The sequence below is a fragment of the Petaurus breviceps genome, unplaced genomic scaffold (assembly GCF_028583685.1).
Source record: "Petaurus breviceps papuanus isolate PSGF00001 unplaced genomic scaffold, PetGlider_PUasm1.0 188, whole genome shotgun sequence".
Taxonomy (NCBI): Eukaryota; Metazoa; Chordata; class Mammalia; order Diprotodontia; family Petauridae; genus Petaurus; species Petaurus breviceps.
Genome location: NW_027185804.1, coordinates 39586025 through 39608133, shown reverse-complemented (window position 1 = coordinate 39608133; position 22109 = coordinate 39586025). Strand labels below are relative to the sequence as shown.

Genomic DNA, 22109 nt, shown 5'->3' with positions numbered 1-22109 from the left:
TATTGCAAATGTTGAAAGGTGAACAAAATTTGATGGAGCCCATGAGGTAATAATGGATTCATGTTATACTTAATGATGTTGGGATGATATCTTGGAGACATAACACTGGCAGAGAAGATTCATGTGGAGATCTGTCTTTCATAAGCCCTCCACACTTCCTCCATAGAATCTGATCGTTACTTACAATACTATTCACCAGCAATGAGTCAAAATCAAAGAAATCCATTAAGATGATAATAAAGTTTCCTTTGATTATTTCTTTCATAAACCATTGAGCTGGAGTTAGGAAGATCTAAATTCAAATTTTACTTTAGAAACTTATGAGTCTTGTGTTCCAGTAAAGTGTTTTAATTTCTCTCAGCATCAGTTTCCTTATCCATACTATAATTATGGGAAATAGAGAGGTACTGTACAGTGAGTACTACTGGCCTGCAGCAAACTAACAAAAAAAAATTAGCTGCATTAAAGAAGTGTCATTAGCATCTATCAACAAAATGGAAGACTGGACAAGAATGTGGGCTAGTTTTAATCAAGATCATAAATACTGCAATAAGGTTTTTGAAATATTAAAATTTTAGAACAGGGAAACCTCTAGCATTTTGGGAAATCTCCCATGGAGGGTTTCTGGGAGGATATAGATATGCTTCTCATGCACAAAGATAACAAGTTTATCAATTAGACCCAACAAAACCAAGAAGGGACAATAGATACCTTCAATGACACTCAGAAAAAATTAAATAAACTAAATCATTGTGCCTATAGTGATAAAATGGAATTTAATAGGGAATAAGTAAATCAACAAATATTTGGTGAATATCTGATACAAAAAGGCACTATACAAAGCAATGGAAATACAAAGATGAAAGTAAAACATTCTTTATCCTCAAAGACCTTATATTTTATGGTGGAGACTTAATGATTAATCTATCCTTATAAGTATATCAATATCTTGATATATTGATATCTCCATGTCTGTATCTTGACATACATACAAAAAACTGAGGAATAGTGGAAGACGCTAGAGGGCACTGGTGGATAACTTTGGGAGGAAAATATCTGTATAAGCTGGGAAGACCAGTCTTTACTAAGTCTCATGAAGAATTTGGATTTGAGCAGGATTCTAAAGGAAATCAGAAATCATAAGAGATAAAGATAGGAAGGAAGTGTGATTTGTTTTTTTTGGGACAGTCACTGCACAAGATACAGAAATAGGTTATGGTGTGACAGAAAGCAAGAAAGTCATTTGAGTAGATTGTAGAATTAATTATTCTGTGAATGTAGGGTGGGTATGATTATAAAGACTTTTAAATGTCAGATCAATCAAACAATACATATGTAAGTGACTGCTATATCTGTGACACTGTCAGAAATTAGGGATACAAATATGAATGAGTGAGTGAATGAATGAATGAATGAATGAATGAATGAATGAATGAATGAACCATCTATTTAATGCTTCTTAAATTTCAAGTTTTAAGCATAGGGAAACAAGACATTATCTATTTTCAAAGAGTTCACATTACAAGAGAGGAGAAAATGCAAGAAGGTTCACCTGCAAGGTAGGTAGAAATTATTTATGATCCTTAAAATGTAGCAGTAAGGCAGATTGTCAATGTAATGTCAGTAATGCCAATTTCATTAATACAACCATATCTCTTCTGCTGATTTATTTAAGAGTGCCAAGGACTTTTGAGAGGAAAAATGCATTTTCCTTTGTTAACTGTAGCAGCTGAGGAGGAAGGACTGCAAAACTTGAATAAGTATTTTCCAGGTTGCAATTCCACATGGCTTGTTTCCTGGACTTATGGCTGATGGGACAGACCTGCAAGCATGGTAGTAGGGAAGGAGGGATCACTATATTGCTATCTCCATTACTATCTCTGTCAGTTGATTGTGATAGTTAGATGTCCTTCTTTCTGGAAGAAGACCAAAATGACATCACTGTGCTACAGCCAAGTTACAATGTTACAGTGTGTACTGCTCTGACTGATCTGACCAATATGAGCTCAGAATGCTTTACCACAAGTTGGGCGCAAATAATCCTTGTGAATATTTGGTGTGGATTCTCCAAATTTGCATGTATTGCATTTCTCTTGAGCTGTATCAAATCTGCTTTGCTCATACAGCACAGTACCTTTTCTGATGAGGGCCTGCCATGCAGAGCAGTCCTGTGCCAGGGTCTCCTATAGCCAACAATCTATTCCAAAGTTCTTAAGACAGACCTTGAGAGTGTCCTTGTATAGTGTTTGTCTGATCACCATGTGAGCACTTGCCTTGTGTGAGTCCTCCACAAAATAGTCTTTTTAAAAGCATACATTTGGCATTCAAACAACATGGCAAGCCCATCTAGGTTGCACTCTCTGCAGCAGGTTTTGAATGCTTAGAAGTTTAGTTTAAGAAAAGACCCCAATGTCTGGTATCTTATCCTGGCAGGTGATCTTTGGAATATTCCTAAGACAATTCAAATGGAAGTAATTACGTTTCCTGGCATGGCGCTGGTAGATTGTCCAGGTTTCACAGGCATACAACAGTGAGGTCAGCACAATAGCTTTGTAGACCTTCAGTTTGGTAGTGAATCTAATACCTCTTCTCTCCCACACTTTCCTTCAGAGTCTCCCAAACACTGAGCTGGCTCCGGCAATGTGTGCATCAACTTCATTATCAATGGTTACATCCCTGGAAAGTACACTATTGAGGTCAGTGAACTCACCCACAACATTTAAAACATCTCCCTGATGGTTCCATGTATGGATGGTACAATGCTGGCTGATGAAGCACCTGAGCTTTCTTGGTGTTGATCGTTAAGCCAAAATTACCACAAGCAGTAGGGATAGTGATAGTTGTAGACTCTTAGATACCAGGGAAACTGATTATATAAGCTGCTGCTCTTCCCAGTTCTCTTGGGTTCAATGTCTTGGGCTATCTCCATTAGTATCTAAGGGGAGGCAGCAAGTAGATGAAGTGATGGTGGTCCTTTCAATAGTTTGCCACATGACTTTCCTTCCTCTCCCTCTCAATGTTCCTTGCTTTTTCAGCTAGGCTAGTTTGCCTGGCAGTGTGTAGTAATTGATAAGAAGATTAAAACAACTCCTATTCATAAGGACTTTGTAACAAGTACATGAAAACATGCATATTATAAATATAAAGTATTATATAAACATATATATATGCAGTTACATACAGATTAATTTTTTAGGGAGGGCATTAGAATTCCAGAGTTTAAAAAGATTAAAGGCAGAGGTAAGGAAAGTACATTTCAGATATGTGCATTCAGGGATAAGGTTTATGGATGGTTTATGTACCTTCTCCTCTCTCTCTGTTGGAGGCTTTCATGATTATAGAAAGAAGGCAGCATTTTATTCTCTCTATCCTTCCTTCCTACCCTAGTGCTCACACACTCTTTTCTACTTGTCTGTCAACCCACAATAAAAACTCACATTAAATTGTTTGTGGTTGGTTAAAAAGCTCTCCCTTCAAAGTAATGTCTCATAGCACAGTTTGAAAGTATTTATAGGATCACTTAGTCCAACCTGGAGAGGAAAAAATATTTACTCAAAGTCATGGGGGTAACAAATAGCAGTGGGCGGGGGAGCTGGAATTTAGGTTTTGTGACAAGACAACTAGTGGTCTTTCTACTTATACCTTGTTGCTTCTCAAATAGCATCAACACCATCCTTAAGTTTACCTGAGTTTATGGCAGTGCAATTTTCACTTCTGCTTCTTATATTCAATAGTCATATCAAACATTTTGAAAGTGAGTACTTTGTGCCAGATCATAAACAAGGACAAGATGAGAAAAGTATAGAGACACACAGTGACTTGTGAAGGTCATGTCCCTTCCTAATTCTATCCCCTTGAGTTAGTAACATGATTACAAGCATCAATTTTCTTTTCTGTCAAATAAGGTGATGGGCCAAAAAATATTCCTTAAGTGACGACCTACTTTAATAATTTATAATTCTATTTAATTCACCCAGCAAGCAATTGGAAAGTTGACAATAGGGTACTATCATTTTAAAGTGCCATAGGTTTACACCCCACTCCACAACCCCACATGTCTATACAGCCAAAGTCTTGATTCGTTTTAATTAACTTCCAATTCCTTTTCTTGTTGGGTACTCCTCTAAAATGACTATTTCCTATGTGTTCTCATCACAGAGTATTATCTTTCTATATTTATGCAAATACTAGCATCCCTTTCAAATCACTGGGAAGTAGAAGCGACTCTTTTTTTCAGCAAATTCCTCATGGCATTTTTCACTTCTGTGTTCCTCACTGTGTAGATTATAGGATTTAACATGGGGGTAAAAATAGCAAAAAAAACAGTGACTAACTTGTCGACAGCATAGGTACAAACAGGTCGTGTATAGGTGAAGATACAGGGCACAAAGAACAGCACAACTACGAGGAAATGGGAGCCACAGGTAGAGAGGGCTTTGCGCCGCCCCTCTGAGCTGTGTGTCTTTAGGGAGCGCAAGATGACAACATAGGAGACAAGCAGCATGGAAAAAATCAGCATGCACATGACCCCACTGTTGGCCGCAACAACAATCCCCAGAATGTAAGTATCAGTACAGGCGAGTTTCAACAATGGGAATAAGTCACACATGAAGTGATCGATGACATTGGGGCCACAGAAGGGTAGGTGGATCATGAAGAGGATCTGGGCAGTGGCATGCACTAAGCCCCCCACCCAGACCACCACTACCAGCAGGCGGCACACATGAGGCCGCATAATAGTCATATAGTGCAAAGGTTTGCATATGGCGACATAGCGGTCATAAGCCATGACTATAAGGAGGATGATCTCGGAGCCCCCAAGGAAATGTTCAACAAATAGCTGAGTGAGACAAGCATTGAAGGAGATAGTTTTCCTATGATAGAGCAAATCAATAATCATCTTAGGGGTGGTAACGGAGGTATAGCAGGCATCAATAAAGGACAAATAAGTAAGGAAGAAGTACATGGGAGCTGAAAGAGAAGGGCTTACGGCAATGGTGATTGCTATGAACAGGTTGGCCAAGGCAGTGAAGAGGAAGATGAACAAAAATACAACAAAGAATATTTTCTGCAGTTGCGGGTTTTGTGTAAGTCCCAGCAGGATAAATTCTGTCACATTGTTTGGAGAGTCAGAGTGTTCCATTCAGGGAGGGAACCCTGCAGTGAAAGCCAGTCTGCCTAGAAAGAGGGGAACACATAACTAATTAATAAGGTCTGAGGCACAGCCAGATTCTCCAAAGGACAGAGATCATAGGATCATAATTTTAGAGCTCATGGGGATCTTAGAAGTCATGTGGTCTAAATTCATTTTTCTAGATAAGGAGACTGGATGCCAAGTAACTAAGCAACTTAACCAAGTTAATGCAAGTTAGTATGTAACACACAGAGTTGGAATTTGAACTCTTGACACATGATTTTCATATAGTTACTTTTTCCACTGAATTGTATTAGTCTTTAAATTCTGAAGTAGGAAGAGCTTTTTCTCCTTTGTTTTAAATATTATAAAACATTCTTCTCCTACTACCATTCTCTAACGTTCCTACCTTCATTTCCATGCCACTCCTTCAAAATTATGGTACCTAATTTATCACAATGGAAAATACACTTAAAACCAGAGGAGTTAAGTGTGGATCTTGTGTTTGCTATTAACCAGCACTGAAATCTTGGGAAATTAAACTGATCTCTCTGGATCTCAGTTTCCTCAACTATTAAACAAAGAGTTTTGGTTCACAATATCTTTTAGGTATATTATATGATTTTAAGAGTGTACTCATGCAATAAAGGATTAAAAAATTCTCTCTGTGTATCAGTTGTACTTAGTTTGACCTTTATGAGAATCCTGCATCCTAAAAGTAAGATACTAGCACACCAGCTGGATAGCATAGTGGATAGACCTGTAGTCAGCAAGACTTAAGTTCAAATCCTGCCTCAGACACTTATAAGATATGTAGGAAAGTCATTTACTCTATCTCAACATAAATTTCCTCCTCTCTAAATTTAGGGTAATCTTACAGTTGTTCCAAGAATCAAATGACATAGAGTGCTTTACAAATCGTTGTGTTTTATTATTGTTATATTTACAAAAAAAGAAAGAGGTCCTTTCTTAAAGGCCAGTCGAGTCCTAAATATTTCTTTTAGTTTCATAGAATCACAGAGAGATAAAAGAGTTAAATTACTTACAAAATCTCCCAGTTTCAGGAAGATTCACAGAAGTAAACTAGAAATTCATTATTATGTATTTCTTTAATTGAATATGTGGAAAATAGAACTGAATATAGTCACTAATAATGAATTTTTGACATTAATTTAATGAGGAAACAGAAAATCATGAGAAATCTATGCACAAAACCTGTTGACCCATGATTACAACTCCGTAAAATTGAATGTAAATTTCTCATTTTAAAAATAAATAATTATTTTTAAATACAAAAAAAAACCACAAGCAAGAATTGCAACATGTAAATATCAAGTCGTTATTCCTTTCTATGGACATTCACTGGTTTGCTCTTTCTATGCCTGTTTATGTCTAAATATCATTACTTACATAAGAATTGTGCACACTTTTGACTTTGCTGTTCAGTCATTCCAATCATGTCCCACTTTTTGTGAGCTCATTTGGTGTTTTCTTAGCAAAGACACTGGAGTGGTTTCCATTTCCTTCTCCAGCTCATTTTATACATGAGGAAATTAAGGTAAACCACGTTAAGTGACTTACCCAGGTTCATATAGCTATTTCACAGTCAAGAAGCTGAGTCTTCCTGACTCCAGGCCTGGTGCTCTATCCACTGCGCCACCTTATTGATTTGCTATAGTATTTTATGAATCAAGAGTCATATTCATTAGACAAGTTTTCAGCCTGAAATACCACTCCTTTCTTGTCTCTGGTCTGTTTACATTCAAACGTGTTCTTTTCTGCCTTCCCTCATCTTCAACAGCCTCTCATTTCTATCTCTTGGCTAGTACCAGCCTGACTTCAGGATCAAGAAAACCCAATCTAATCAAGCAAGCAATGCATTAAGTCAAGTTGCCTGTTTTTCCTAAAGCAAAATGCAATTAAAATGAACTTTTTTATTAAGAAAATTCTTAACTATTTTTCTACTTTTCAAAGAAAAATGAACCATCTGAATATCAATCATGATTAGATTCATTCTCATATAAAAAGGGAGAAATGGGAGTTTCTTATTCATTTTTTCATTCTATTTTTGGCTTCCACAAACATGTCCTTTTGCAATGAATATAAGACAGTGTATAGAAGTTCAAAACAATAGTACTGGCTAGCGACTTGCATTTCTCAGTTATTATTTTTTTAATAATTTGCAAAATCATTTAGTCACTTTAACAGTGTAAATGTGAATTGAGGAGAAAAACATGTGGATTCAAATTAGAGAACTTAGGTTTAAATAATGACTGTGTAACTTTGTGTGAAAAAAATCATTTCATCTCGCAGGGCTTCAACTTCTTCATATAATAAATATCTGAATGATCTCCAAGTGTCCTTCTGTCTTGAAATTCTATGATCAATATACGTAGTATAAGTTTGAATAGCTCAATTGTATAAATGATGTAAGGGATATGGGAAGAGTAATAATGACTTGTCAAGGTCACCCTGGACAAAAGATTTTAGTTGAATATTCTTTCCCCTGCCCCTATGCATTCTCTGTCTCTCTCTCTCTCTCTCTCTCTCTCTCTCTCTCTCTCTCTCTCTCTGTCTCTCTCTCTGTCTCTCTCTCTCTCTTACACTACACATATATCATATTGAGTAATATTGCAGAGGTGGGCAAATGCTTTTGTTTGGAGTAACACAATTATAAATGTGTGGGGGTTTTTGTGGGGGGATGATGTTGTAGAATTTCTATCCCTGTAAGGAGAGGCATAACGGTACTGCCCCAAGTTAAAAATAAAGAAACTCTTTAAATAAATACATGATATTACTCATAAGCCATATGAATTCTTCTTTCATATTACATGTATATGTTCATCTGTTCACACATCTTGACCAGCTGGTGAATCACTAACATCATTGAGCAGACTGGCAGAAAAACCTACACTGATAAAAGTCTCAGTAATTATTCAGGGATGATACTGTATAACCATCACCATATTTACTTAATCTCTTCTAAAAGGTCTAGCCAGATACACCTTCACTTCAGATGGTCAAAAATATTACTTTTTCTTAATCACTAAGCCTCACCTGTGAGCCCTCTGTATTAGACTCCCCGGCTAGGCACACTGCCCAGGTACCCAGCTGACTGTGATACTGTTACAGTCAGCAGAGGGAAGAAAAGATGTGGCCCATGAAGAGTTGAATGTCTCAGCTGCAATTCTTTTGTTGATTAATAACGTAACCTTCAAGGGCATCTTCAGAAAATATATTTCTCTGGAGCGTAAGAGCACATGTTGTTTTGTAGAAAAAGTTTTTTGAAGTGCTTTTATCTGTGGTAGGTAATGAGTTCTCGGGAGCATTTCAGTCTAATTAAATAAACCTGGTGAACAGGTAACTTTTCTTGTTACTTAATTAAACATTACAGTAGAACTTTTAAAGTGCTAAAATATAGGGGTTTTCTATTTTACTTATGTTTAGAAGGGAACTTTCAAAAATGACTCCATATGTCCAAAGGGCTAGAAACTGAACCTATACTATGACCCAGCAATAGCACTACTAGGTCTTTACATGAAAGAGGTCAAAGAAAAAGGGAAAAGGACCTATATGTATGAAAATATCAGTATAAATCTTTGCGATGGCAAAGAATTGGAAATTGAGGACATGTCAGTCAATTGGGGAATGACTGCACAAGTGTGATATATGAATGTGATGGTGTAATATTATACCATAACAAATGAGTAGGGAAAACCTGTGAAGACTTGAGTTAACGGATGTAAAGTGAAATGAATAGAATTAGAACATTGTACACAATAATGACAATATGATGCAATAATTAACTGTGAATGACTTAGCTATTCTCAGCAAGACAGTGAGTGACCCTAGACAATTCTAAAGGACACATGATATAAAAAAAAAAAAACTTCTATCCAACTTGAGAAAGAACTAAAGGCATTTAATTACAGACTGAACCATATTTTAAAGAATTCCTTTTGACGTTTTTGGTCTGCATTTTCTTTTTCAACTTGGTTAATTTGAATATTTTTTTGCATGACTGCAGATATATAATCTTTATCAAATTGCTTGCCTACTCAAGGATGGGGTAGGGGAGGGAAGGAATTTGGCCCTCAAATTAAAAAAAAAAGAATGTAAACTTTGATTACATATAATTGAGAAAAATGAAATAAAAATTAAAAAAAAACATCTGATACTTCCTCTTTGGAAGGAAAGTTATGCCAAATCAGGAAGGCCAACTAAAAAGCAGAGACAGCACCTTGCTGACAAAGGTCTATATAGTCAAAGCTATGGTTTTTCTATTAGCGATATATGACTGTGAGAGTTGGACTATAGGGAAAACTGAGAGCTGCAGAATGGATCTTTCAAATTGTGGTGCTGAAGACTTTTGAGAGCCCCTTTCATAGCAAGGAGATCAAGTCAGTCAATATTTAAATGAATTAATTTAGACTATTCACTGAAAGGTCAAATACTGAAGTTGAAGCTTAACTATTTTTGTCACATAATGAGAATACCAGACTCATTGAAGAAGACCCTGATGTTGGGAAAGAGCAAAGGCAAAAAGAAAATGGGGTGGCAGAGGATGAGATGGAAATACATGGACTTTGGGAGATAGTGAAGAATAGAAGGGTCCATGGGGGTCACAAGGAATCAGAAATGACAGAAGAATTGAACAATAAACATGTAACTTTTAAATTTGTGTACCTTATATCCCACTTAATAGATTGTAAACTCCTTTTGAGAATCTTAAAGTAGTGTATTATGTGAAGTAAGGATTTAAATATTTAATTAATTTTTGAAAGAAAAAAAATCACTGTTATTCATTCCTTTTCATATGAATATAAAGAGATATAAAAGTAAGATTTGATTTAGTTGGTTGACAAATTTCTGAGTTAAACTGGTCATTTTTTAGGGCCACCATTTATGATTCAACAATGAGGCAAGAGAATATTTTGAACTTTAGTGTTACTGATAATCTTTTCTGGATTATGGATCTAGTCTAAGTGGGAGTCTCCAAATTATGCATATGACACTTCTTGGAATAAAATTCGTTGAATTTTGGCCTGATAACCACATGACACAGAGTTTTGTCTTTCTGTCAGAGTTTAATTAGTAAGCCTCTTTATTGTGTGTGTTGTGGCAATATTTTCCAAGTTTTCTGGGAAATCTGTGAAAATAATTGTCACTTCAGTTCTAATTGGTTTTCATTGTCTTTTTTCCAATTTATTTATTTATTTTTTAGTATTTTTTTACACAAGATTTTGAGTTACAAATTTTTCTCCCCTTCTTTCCCCTACCCCCACCCATAAAGAGTGAGCCTACTGAATACCTATTCCCCCAATATGTTCTCCCTTACATCCTGTCTCATCCCCCCCGCTAAATTTCTACCAGGGCAAGATGGATTTCTATACCCCAGTGCCTGTATCTCTTATTTCCAAGTTGCATGGAAAAAAAAAATTTTAAAGATTTGTTTTTAAAACTTTGAGTTTCAGAATTTCTCCCCCCTTCCCTCCTCACCCACCATCACTGGAAAGACATGCAATTTGCTATAGGTTGTACATGTGCAGTTACGCAAAACATCTCCATAGTAGTTATACTGAGAAAGACTAACTATAATTACCTCCATCCTATCCCGCCCTCCACTTTTTCTATTTTCTCCTTTCACTCTGTCCCTTTTCAAAAGTGTTTGATTCTAACTACCCTGTCCTCCAATCTGACTTCCCTTCTATAATTCCCCCCTCTTATCATCTTACCCCCTATTTCCCTGTAGAGTAGGATACCCAATTGAGTATGTATGTTATTCCCTCCTTAATCCAAATTCAATGAGAGAAAGGTTGACCCATTCCCTTTCACCTTCCCGATCTTGCCCTCCATTGTAACAGTTTTCTCTTGCCTCTTTAATATGAGATAATTTAGCCTAATGTATCTCTTCCTTTCTCTTTCTCCCAATATATTCCTCTCTCACCTCTTAATTTTATTTTTTAGATACCATCCTTTCATATTCAACTCATCCTGTGCCCTCTGTTTATGTATACATGTACATAAATATTCACACATTCACACACACACACACACATATATATATATATATATATATATATATTTATATAGACATACACCCTCCTATACATACATACATACGTATGTATGGATACAGATATATACATATATACACATATACATATATATTCCCTTCGACTATCCTCATACTGAGAAAACTCTTATGACTTACAATGATCATTTTGCAATGTAGGAATGTAAGTAGTTCAACTGTAATAAGTTCCTTGTGATTTCTTTTTCCTGTTTACCTTCTAATGCTTCTCTTGCTTCTTGTATTTGGAAGTCAAATTTTCTGTTCAGATCTGTTTTTTTCATCAAGAATGCTTGAAAATCCTCCACTTCTTTGAATGACCATATTTTTCCCTGAAGCATTATCCACAGTTTTACTAGGTAGGTGATTCTTGGGTATAATCCTAGTTCCTTTGGCCTCTGGAATATCATATTCCAAGCCCTTTGATTCCTTAATGTAGAAGCTGCTGAGTCTTGTGTTATCCTGATTGTGTTTCCACAATACTTTAATTGTTCCTTCCTGACTACATCCAGTCTTTTCTCCTTGACCTGGGAATTCTGGAATTTGGCTATAGTATTCCTAAGAGTTTTCTTTTTGGGATCTTTTTCAAGAGGCAGTAGGTGAATTCTTTCAACTTCTATTTTGCCCTCTGGTTATAGAATATCAGGGCAATTTTGCTTGATAATTCCTTGAAAGATGTTATCTAGGCTATATTTCTGATCATGGCTTTCAAGTAGTCCAATAATTTTAAAATCATCTCTCCTGGATCTATTTTCCATGTCAGTGATTTTTCCAATAAGATATTATACATTGTCTTCTATTTTTTCAATTGTTTTGATATTTTTATAGTATCTTTATTTCTCATAAAGACATCGGCTTCCATTTTCTCCTATCTAATTTTGAAGGAATTATTCTCTTCAGTGAGTTTTTGAAATTCCTTTTCCATCTGGCAAGTTTGGCTTTTTAAAGCATTCTTCTCCTCATTGGCTTTTTGGGCCTCTTTTACCATTTGGGTTAGTCTATTTTTATGGTCTTATTTTATTCAGTATTTTTGGGTCTCCTTTACCATGTTGTTGACTCACTTTTCATGATTTTCTTGCATCATTCTCATTTTTCTTACCAATTTTTCTTCCACTTCTCTTACTTGATTTTCAAAATCCTTCTTGAGCCCCGCTATAGTCTATTACCAGTTCATATTTTTCTTGGAAGCTTTTGATGCAGGAATTCTGACTTTGTTGTCTTCCTCCCATTCCATGCTTTGATCCTTTTTGTCCCCAAAAAGCATTCTAAGGTCTGTTTGTTCTTACTCTGATTGCTCATATTGCAAGCTAATTATTTGACTTTGAGCTCTTTGCCAAAGTAGAACTCTGCTTCCAGATTGCAGAGAGCTATGTTCCAAATTGCTGGGATTTTCACAGCTGCTGGATCTTTTAGGAGGGTGCCCTCTCTGCTGCCCCAACAATCTCAAGCACACTGACCACACACCCCAAGACCACCACATAAGACTGTGATCCAGATCCAAACAGGTTAAAGCAAGAGTGATTATCATCTGAATGTTTGCTTGTTTCCCCTAAGATCTGCAGGCCAGGAGCTCTGTAGGTAATTAAAAGGCAGCAACTGCAGCCACCACACCTTCACCACTTCTCGCCCCAGAGGCAGGGGTCTGACAGTGCCTTCTCCACCGAGTTCCAACAGAGTTCCAGAATGACCTTTTACTTTCTTTTTGGTATTTAAGGTTTGAGAAGTCTGGTAACCACCACAGCTGATGGTGATTCACTCTCCTGAAGTCTAATCCAGGTTCCTCTGGTCAGGGCTGCTCTGGGGTTAGGATTGCATGGCTCATGGGGGACTGCGCTAGGCTCCCAGCTTAGTGTGATAGACACTTCCAGTCAGCCTACCAGCCTGCCTTCAGTGGGAGAGTTATTTCTCTCAGCAACTTTTATAGAGTCATTTTTTGTCAGATATTTGAGGTGGTGGGAGCCAGAGCCATGCAGAGGTCTTGTTTTTACTCCACCATCTTTTATGGTTTTTATTGTCTATGTGCTTTGATTAAAAAAAATCTATGGGGGTTATTAAGTATATTCAGTAAATAATAACTTGAAATTCTAAGGAAAAAATTATATTTGAGTTAAAATTCTCCCAGAGAATATTAACAACACTGGGCAAATCACCAAGCTTTTCTTGGAGTCAATTTGTTCATCCACAAAATAGTCATAATAATAGCATGTACATCATAACGCTATGATAAAAAAGTGTTACCAATTAAAACATTATACAAATCTTAAAATGCTATATGAAGGTTATAAAGTATATTATTCCTCTTATTCTTACCATTGTTAGTACGGTTGACCCCAGGTTGATGGATATTTGTTTAGCACATTAAATCCTCTCACCTGATCTACAAAGAAACATATATGTACGTACTCATACACACACATGAAGAAACAGGTACATTCACACACATGCACACACTCACATACACACACTCACATGCACACACATCTACATCCAAGTATAGGAACAGTTGTGTTTGCTTTTTTTTTTCTTTTGGTACAGCCAACTCCTGAGTGAGAAAACTCCTATCAATACAGGTTGGAACTTTGTCTGAAAGTTAAATCTTAGTGACTTGCCCAGAACACCAAAAAGTTAAGGACAGACTCAAGGTCACAATACCAGTAACTGTAAAAGGTGGGATTTAAACATACATTCATCTAGATGGTCCTGTAATTAATTTCTTCTGGATTTAACATGGTTCTGAATTGTCATTATATACCCATCTGTTTCTACAAACTAATCTATATGGCTTATTCATTTTATCAATGTTTCTTTTGCTTGGGATTTGACCCAAAAGTAGTTTATTTGATTTATATATTGTATTTTCACAATGAGCCCTATCCATATGGAAAGCACTTTGGGTTACAGTGAGCAAAGCCAAAGTTCTGTACCAGCTAATCATCCAGTAGTGTAGCTTAATTAAATGGTGTCTACTTGATGCTGAATTCTAATTTTTGTAGGTTTTTGGTCAGTTTACCTTCTGCTCTGAGACTCAATCAATATTCTTCCTTTTAGTTCACCTTTCTATAAATTTCATAGAGTCCCTATGTTATGTTAAAGTCTCATAGGATTTTATTAGGATACTTTCTTAAACTGTCATGATCATTTTTGCAGTTTCAATAAGGTAGATTTAGTTTGGTTGTGCATGGGTGTTAATTGGTTTAGGAGATTGTTGTGGTTCTTATTCTGCTATGGAGTAATTTTAGGAGAGGGGGACAGGGCTCCAGAAGATCTTCCCTTGAAAGGTGGCATAGGCAGTCCAAAAGTTGAAGAGGCAGAGAAGAGGTGGTAGAGCAATCCAGGCCGGGGAATATAATTAAGAAATGAAAAAATTGGTAAAAATAAATTAAGGAACCAAAACTCACATCACCAAAAACTGGAAATGAGAAAGAGATAATAGGAAACATAACGGAAAATGACAAAATTAATCTAGGGTAGTATTCAGGGTTATATCCTAATACATTTTAGAACATAAAAAAGATGTATGAACATATCGGGGGGTATAAAATGATCTCAAAAGGAAGAAGGAAATGCAATGCAGAGAATCCTTGTTAAAGAATATAGTATTATAGCTGTTATGATAAAATGTCCCTTAATATTGTATTAATTGCTGATTTTACTCTTTTTTCATAACAAAAAATGCTTCATAATTCCAATCGCATGGTAGACTTTACAACAAAATAATCATACTGCTTTTTTTCTGACCTAATTGTACCCTAGCAAAAAACATAATCATCAGGTAGCATTCTCTTGTATCATGATCGTAAAGGTGATCATTATTATAAAAACATCCAGGGAATTATCTAGTTTTCATTAATTTTCTCATTCATATTGTAGAGATTATACACACACATACGAATTCCTATAATATATGCATGTACGTATGTGTGTCTGTACTTTCACCCATTCTAGGATAAGAAATTCCTGGAAATTGAGAGCAGGAAAGGGACCTTTAGTGACATGGTGGTATAATGGGTGTCAAACTGAGTTCCACTCCCACACCCCCTACTTGCTAGGTTGAAACCTTGGGGAAATACCATTAATCATTTGGATCTCAGGTTCCTAATTTGTAAAATGAGAGGACTGTACTAAATGATCTATAAGGTTCCTTCTTGTTCTGAATCTCATGATACTATGATTGATAAATAATTGCTATACATTGATAATCTCAAATTGAAACTTCATATTTTGAAATATAAAATAGTCAAGTATATATATTTTTTGGAAATACATTCCATATTCTCTTTGATTATGTGCATAGAATTATTGAAAAATCATGTTTAAAATTTAATAAACAAAATATTAAACCTCACCTTGATAATGCTTCCTTGTATTTCCTTGATATAATAATTCCTCAGAATATCTCTGGACTTTTTTCAAGACTTTTTGAGAGCCAATCTATGATCCATTTCCCAAATTAGCACTTTTCAGTCAACAATAGTAAACAATGTTAGTGCAGGTCTTCTTTTAGCATACATCTATATACTTTTTAATAATCATATCTTTTTGGACAAACCATAACATGGCTCTGAAATCTGGTCCTCCCATTATTTCAATTAGCTCCAAATGAAGTTTGGTTATTTCCAAAGGTCAAATCCAATCTCTAAGGATGAAAGTTATTAAAAATATCTAAAGAGTTTGAGAATGTTTCATTAATTTAGAAAATAAATCTAGATATGTTGCTATCCATTTCACCTTCATTAGAATAAATATATTATATCCTTAAAAAATTTAAAGAGAAAAAAACTCATTTGAAGGTAAAATTCTGGGTATATTTAAAAATTTAGTCCCTTCATTTCATAACCATGTACCTCAAAATTTTATGCTTAGCCATGTCTTATTTTTATAACTATTTTTTAAAGAAAATGGCATGGTGAATGGAATCTAAGAACTCATTCATTTGTTTGTGTAAAACTTGAAACCAAAGAAAAGAAATGAAATATATTCTTTTCATCATCAAGTGTAGGGCAAAATAAATTTGCTATCATATTCCTTCTTTCAATTATAATTCATTACAATTTTGTTCACTGTGGAAATTCTCAGAGGAATAGATATCATATTTCTTTGGACTAGAATTTTCAAATTCCCCCCAAAATAATGATTTCTCTAATTAACATTCTATGTTTTTATTCCCTTAAAAAAACTGTGTAAGACCTCCAACTCTTTGTATAACCCAGAAAACCTTCATATCTTTTAGCAGATTTCTTAGATCTATTTGGTACATAATCCTATCTAGTCCATTTTCTATTACTATTCTATATAAAGACACTTGGATTCAAGAAGAAAAGCATTTAATTAAGACATGAAAGAATGCAAAAAATAGGAAAAGGAATCAAATAATAGAGGTGACATCTCAGCCATTAGAGAAATAAGGTCAATCTGCTATACTTTCTTAGCTTTCGGGTGGGTTAGAATTTGAAGATTTCTAGAATAAGATATGGAAGGTGGGAGCCTGCACATCCATTACTGAGATCACCTCCAACTCTCAAAATCTATGATATCATGAAACGTTGGTTTCAATTAGCAAGTTTCATGTGGCAAGTTGGAAACTTGTGTAGTCTCTTCTCTTAGTTATAAAGTCAGAAGGATTCTCCCATGACTACTAGTTTTGTAAACAATGTATCTAGTAGCTTGAATTTATTGTCTTCCCTCTCCTAGTCTGATCACAACAATTTTCTTCTCTCTTGTTACTCTACTCTTGTCTTTACTCTTGTTTTTTCTCTTCTGTTTCCTCACTTGAGTTTTCCAAGTTCTGACATCCCTAATATTTTTTTGTATTTATATATATATATATATATATATATATAAATTCTTCACTCATTCTAGAACTCTGATGTACACAAATATATAGCCTTCTGAGAAGAGTAGACTTTTTTTCCCTAATGAGCAACATTTCTTGGGACTGATGCCCTTTGAGAAATGAAGCATTAGAGATATTCTTGGCCATCCTCTGTGTGTTCTCCTTGGCTTACAAATATTGCAGCCTTGACAAATCTGCCTAGGTGCATAAATGCATCTGATTAATTTACAAGTAGCATATTCACTGGAATTTATTACAATTACATAATGAATATGAATCCAAAGAGTTGCATGAAATAGACCAGAAACTTGTCACATATTGATGTTACATACAATGATCCCATAAATACCAATAGCAATTCTCATCTGTGCTACACATATAAACTCCTTAGAAGTTGACCTTGGCTCTATTCAGTTGCGGTTTTGACTGTTTTGTTATTTCTGTGATGGCCCTATATTCACCTTATTTCCTCTTCACCTTCCAGCCCATGGTCCTTCATAGACAACTCTGAATCTGTGGACAACCCAGATTAACTATGTTATGTCATTTGTAATCTCAAACACCTTTTCTGCTCCACAACTTTCTCATGGCATTTTTTACCTCTGCATTCCTCACTGTGTAGATAAATGGGTTTAGCATGGGGGTGATGAGAGTGAAAAATATAGTCACAGCTTTATCCATTGGGAAGGTGGTCACTGGTCGAAGATACATGAAAATGCATGGAACAAAAAACAGGATGACAACAGTGATGTGGGAACTACAAGTAGAGAGAGCTTTGCGTTTCCCTGCAGAGCTGTAACTTTTCAGGGAGTGCAGGATGATAACGTAAGAACACATCAACATAACAAAGCTAATCAAAGAAATTAACCCTCCATTTGCAGCAATTAGCAGACCAACAATGAAGGTATCTGTACAGGCAAGTTGGATCACAGGGACAATGTCACATAAAAAGTGATCTATGACATTAGGCCCACAGAATGGGAGCCACAGTGTGATAAGGATTTGTCCTGTAGAATGAAGGAAGCCCACTGCCCAAGCCAATACCACCAGGAGACAACATAATTGATGATTCATTATAGTAGGGTAATGCAAGGGCTTGCAAATAGCCACATATCTGTCAAAGGCCATTACAATGAGGAGCACAATCTCAGCGGCACCCAAAACATGTTCAATAAATACTTGTGTCATACAACCATTAAAAGAAATTATTTTCTTCTCACACAGTAAATCTGCAAGCATTTTGGGGACAATTGAAGATGAATAGCAGGCATCAATTAAGGATAAGAAAGAAAGGAAGAAATACATCGGAGAATTCAGAGTCTGGCTAGAGGTTATGGTGATCACAATGAGAATATTGCCCATCACAGTGATTATATAGGTGACTAAAAATATAACAAATAAGATTTTTTGCATTTCAGGATTCTCTATAAGACCTAATAGGATGAATTCAGTCACATTGTTCCTACTTTCCATGCCACTTTTGTACCAATGCAGAGATCAAAGACAAAGGTCAGGTGATTCTGAATGTAGGTAGCTCCTAATAAGCCCAAGTTTTCTACTTTTCTCAATCCACTTTTTTCCACACTATATCTGTATGGAGAGAACAAGATCATATAACTCACAAGTGACACATTGAGGTTTTCTTAGGGCAAGTTCAGTCACTAATTCTGGCCATAACCCATTGGAACATGAAATTATTTCCCCTTGACCACACCCAATATCTAATGCCACCACAGATTCTTCTTATATGAACAGAATTTGAGTCTAGTCTCACCTATCATTTAATGTCTCCATCCACAGTAGTGCATAGGAAAAGAAAAATAAATAAGAAATATAGGAAAGTGTTACGAAGGTGAACAAAAACATAAACAGGTTCCAAGGGACTATTTAAAGTTATGTTCCAGGATGACAGATAAGAAAAGGAGGGAGGCATGGGGGAGACAGACACAGACAGGCAGAGAAACAGAGACACAAGAGAACAGAAAGATACAGAGAGATAAAGGTAAAAACGAGGTAGATAAATATGGACAATATTTAGATAGAAAATGACAAATGGCAGATCACCAGACAGGAAGACAGATAGATAGCATGAGTGTCTGTGTGTGTGTGTGTGTGTGTGTGTGTGTGTGCTGGTCACCTGGGTGACAGATAGACTGAGAGAGAGAGAGAGAGAGAGAGAGAGAGAGAGAGAGAGAGAGAGAGAGAGATAAAAGAGATGCAGGTATATATATATATATATATATATGCTGGTTGCCTGGGTGACAGATAGGCAGACTGACAGACAGACAGACAGACAGACAGACAGACAGACAGACAGACAGACAGATAGATAGATAGATAGATAGATAGATAGATAGATAGATAGATAGATAGATAGATAGATAGAAAGTGTTTAATATAGGCCTGTGCTAACTCCTGGGGATATGAACTCAAGCAAACAAGGAGGTCCATATACCCTTAGGGATTTTATTTTGTTATGCAGAAAAAAATCATAAAGGGGCATTTGAAATATAAGGATTACTTGGCACCTTAAGTCCTCAGGTGGTATAGAACATATTATATCTTTGCTCACCCAGCAAAAACTTTCCATTGTATCAATGTGTCCACCTCTTCCTTCAGGAATATTACAAATAGTAAAACTGTTATCTAACTAGCATTAAAAAAAATTAGGAAATAAATTCTTTGGAGATCCTCAAAAATATTTCTTTCAAATAGAAACAGCTTCAAATGCCACTCTTCCTATGTTCTTGATGAGCTTATGAAAGCAGCAATAGAATTAGACCCAAGTGAAAGGGTGGGGTATATCTGCTTATTGTTCAAAGCAGGTCTCTCCATAATGTGTATATGTGAAATACGGTTTGTCACCAAGGGAGTATGAGAAAAAAAAACTTCCTGGCAATGAAAACAATTCAAAAGTGCACATGAGGTTCTTCCAGAGACAGCAGGCTCTACTTCCATAATTTTACAATTGGAGGGTGGAGAAACTTTGCCAGGGATATTGCAGGAGGGATTCTTCTAAAAACATGGTTTGAAGTAGATGCTTTTTGAGATCTCTACCAAGTATGAAAATCTGTGATATTGTATGTATATATGCACAGAAAGACTCCTTGGCATAATTGATATGGTACTTATTTCATATGTAGGAAGAACGGAGTTCAAATCCCTTTGCTGGTAATCAGTAGATATGTGTAACCCTGAGGAATTAACTACTCATGGTCTCTCCTCTTATTTTTTAAATGAAGATGCAATATCTGTAATACTAGCAACACAGGGTTTTTATAAATTTGAAAGTAGATGAACCAATCAGTTAAGTACTCTCTACTTTTTATTGCTCTGTTACTATCCTAGGTGCCTCAGATACAGATCAACTTAAACTATCATCTGATCTCAAAGCATTCATTACATAAGAGAAGACAAAATGTAGACAAATAGATGTATTTTTCTATCTATCTATCTATCTGGACCTGTGGTTTTCTTGACTTATGGAACTCATCTTATGCCAAGTTCCTGTCTAGCACAGAAACTCCCTCGACTAATGCAGACTAGGGATTTTTCTGCAGTTTAGATTGCTCCAGTGTTGTGAGGGAGAAAGAAAAGTTAAATGACTTTCAGAGTCTCACACAAACAGAATATGTCCAAAGATGGAATTGGATCCAGCAGAGGTAACTCTACTGATTATTCCAAGCCACAATAGAAAGATAGAAAGATAGATGGATGATAGATAGATGGATGATATATAGACAGCAGAGAGAGAAAAAGAGAGAGAGAGAAAGAGAGAGAGAGAGAGAGAGAGAGAGAGAGAGAGAGAGAAATGGATGGATGGATGGATGATAACTACAGAAATAGAGATAGATACAAAGACAAAATATGTTAACTTCCAGCAGGCATAATACAATGTACTAGGCAGTACATTTTGTGTTTTTAGTACAAACTTACAATTGACCTTTGACAGTACCCCAAATACCAACTATCCTACTTTCCCATAGTAATACATACATATACATGTATATATGTACATATTTATACATACACATGCATGCATACTATATTTAAATGATCACATATTATAATGGAAAAGAAGGGAAAATATATTAGAATTTACAGAAAATAGAAGTATAGTTAATCTTCATGTGGCATATTAATTATGTAAAGTAAGGAATACCCTATCCAAATTCCAGATGCTTTGTAATAGACATTCATATGATATAAAAGCCATTTATTGCATTTGTCAAATCTTCCCTTGTTCTTGGGAATTACTTAAGGGCAAGAGTTAAAAGGATGGCTCTAAACTTTATTACATTTTGCTTATTTATCACTCAGTCTTTAAGAAGCTTCCCCTCAGGACAAATGACAAAGAAAACTGAAAAGAAGGAATTAATAAACTGTTCCTAAATTGTCAAGAGCCTGAAAAGGGAAAAATAACTTTTAGGCAAATTCGAGGAGAATTCTGTCAGTTTGATTATTTCTGAAATGGAAATTTGAAAAAGCTTGATTGTTTCAAAAAGGCTTTGCTACATCATCTAGATTAAAAGACACCTCAGAGATATAGATCTTATCAAACAGCTAGCAACTGATAATTTGAAATCAGCTTCATATTTCTCCTACTCTAATTTCCTTTCTCCCTCTACACTATGTTGAAGAATATAAAACAAAGAAGATTAAATCAAAAAATGTGAAAAAGTGAAAAATCTTTTATGTGAAGAGAAAATAAGATGGGGAGTAATTGGGAAGTGGAAAGCTTTCCTCACTAATAGGAATGGAGAAGTGGAGATACTGTGTTTGAAGATAAAAGTCTAGAAATTAAATTATCAAATATTATTCCTCAGAATTGGAATCAGATGACCCTTTCATAATGTATATGGACAAATCTCTTTGTGTATCTTCATGTGGTTATAGGCTGGCGACTGGGAACTTAGGAAGGGCCTCATAAATCTTTGAAAGTGATGGTCATAAATATGACCATGATGACTGAAAGTCATCAAAACTACCTAGTGCACTGTTGTGGAGACATAGACTAAAACTAAATGATTACAGCAAGAAGCATCATCTATTCTCACCTATGAGCCCTT

General features: G+C 35.6%; 2 protein-coding genes across 3 annotated transcripts; both read right to left on the bottom strand.

The window, feature by feature from the left end:
- Positions 1 to 225: 225 nt before the first annotated feature.
- LOC138163480 (olfactory receptor 4C3D-like) lies at positions 226 to 5215 on the bottom strand. 2 transcript variants are annotated; one of them, XM_069090938.1, is made up of 2 exons: positions 4226 to 5215; positions 226 to 246 (listed from the first exon to the last, which is right to left on the bottom strand). In XM_069090938.1, the coding sequence occupies exons 1-2, from the start codon at positions 5141 to 5143 to the stop codon at positions 226 to 228; spliced, it is 939 nt and encodes a 312-aa protein (XP_068947039.1). In that variant the 5' UTR covers positions 5144 to 5215. The 2 variants fall into 2 exon arrangements, with proteins under 2 accessions (XP_068947039.1, XP_068947038.1); XM_069090937.1 differs by lacking the exon at positions 226 to 246 and having other exon boundaries at positions 4205 to 5215.
- Positions 5216 to 17595: 12380 nt separating this feature from the next.
- LOC138163479 (olfactory receptor 4C12-like) lies at positions 17596 to 18513 on the bottom strand. The gene has a single exon (XM_069090936.1). The coding sequence runs from the start codon at positions 18511 to 18513 to the stop codon at positions 17596 to 17598; it is 918 nt and encodes a 305-aa protein (XP_068947037.1).
- Positions 18514 to 22109: the final 3596 nt, after the last annotated feature.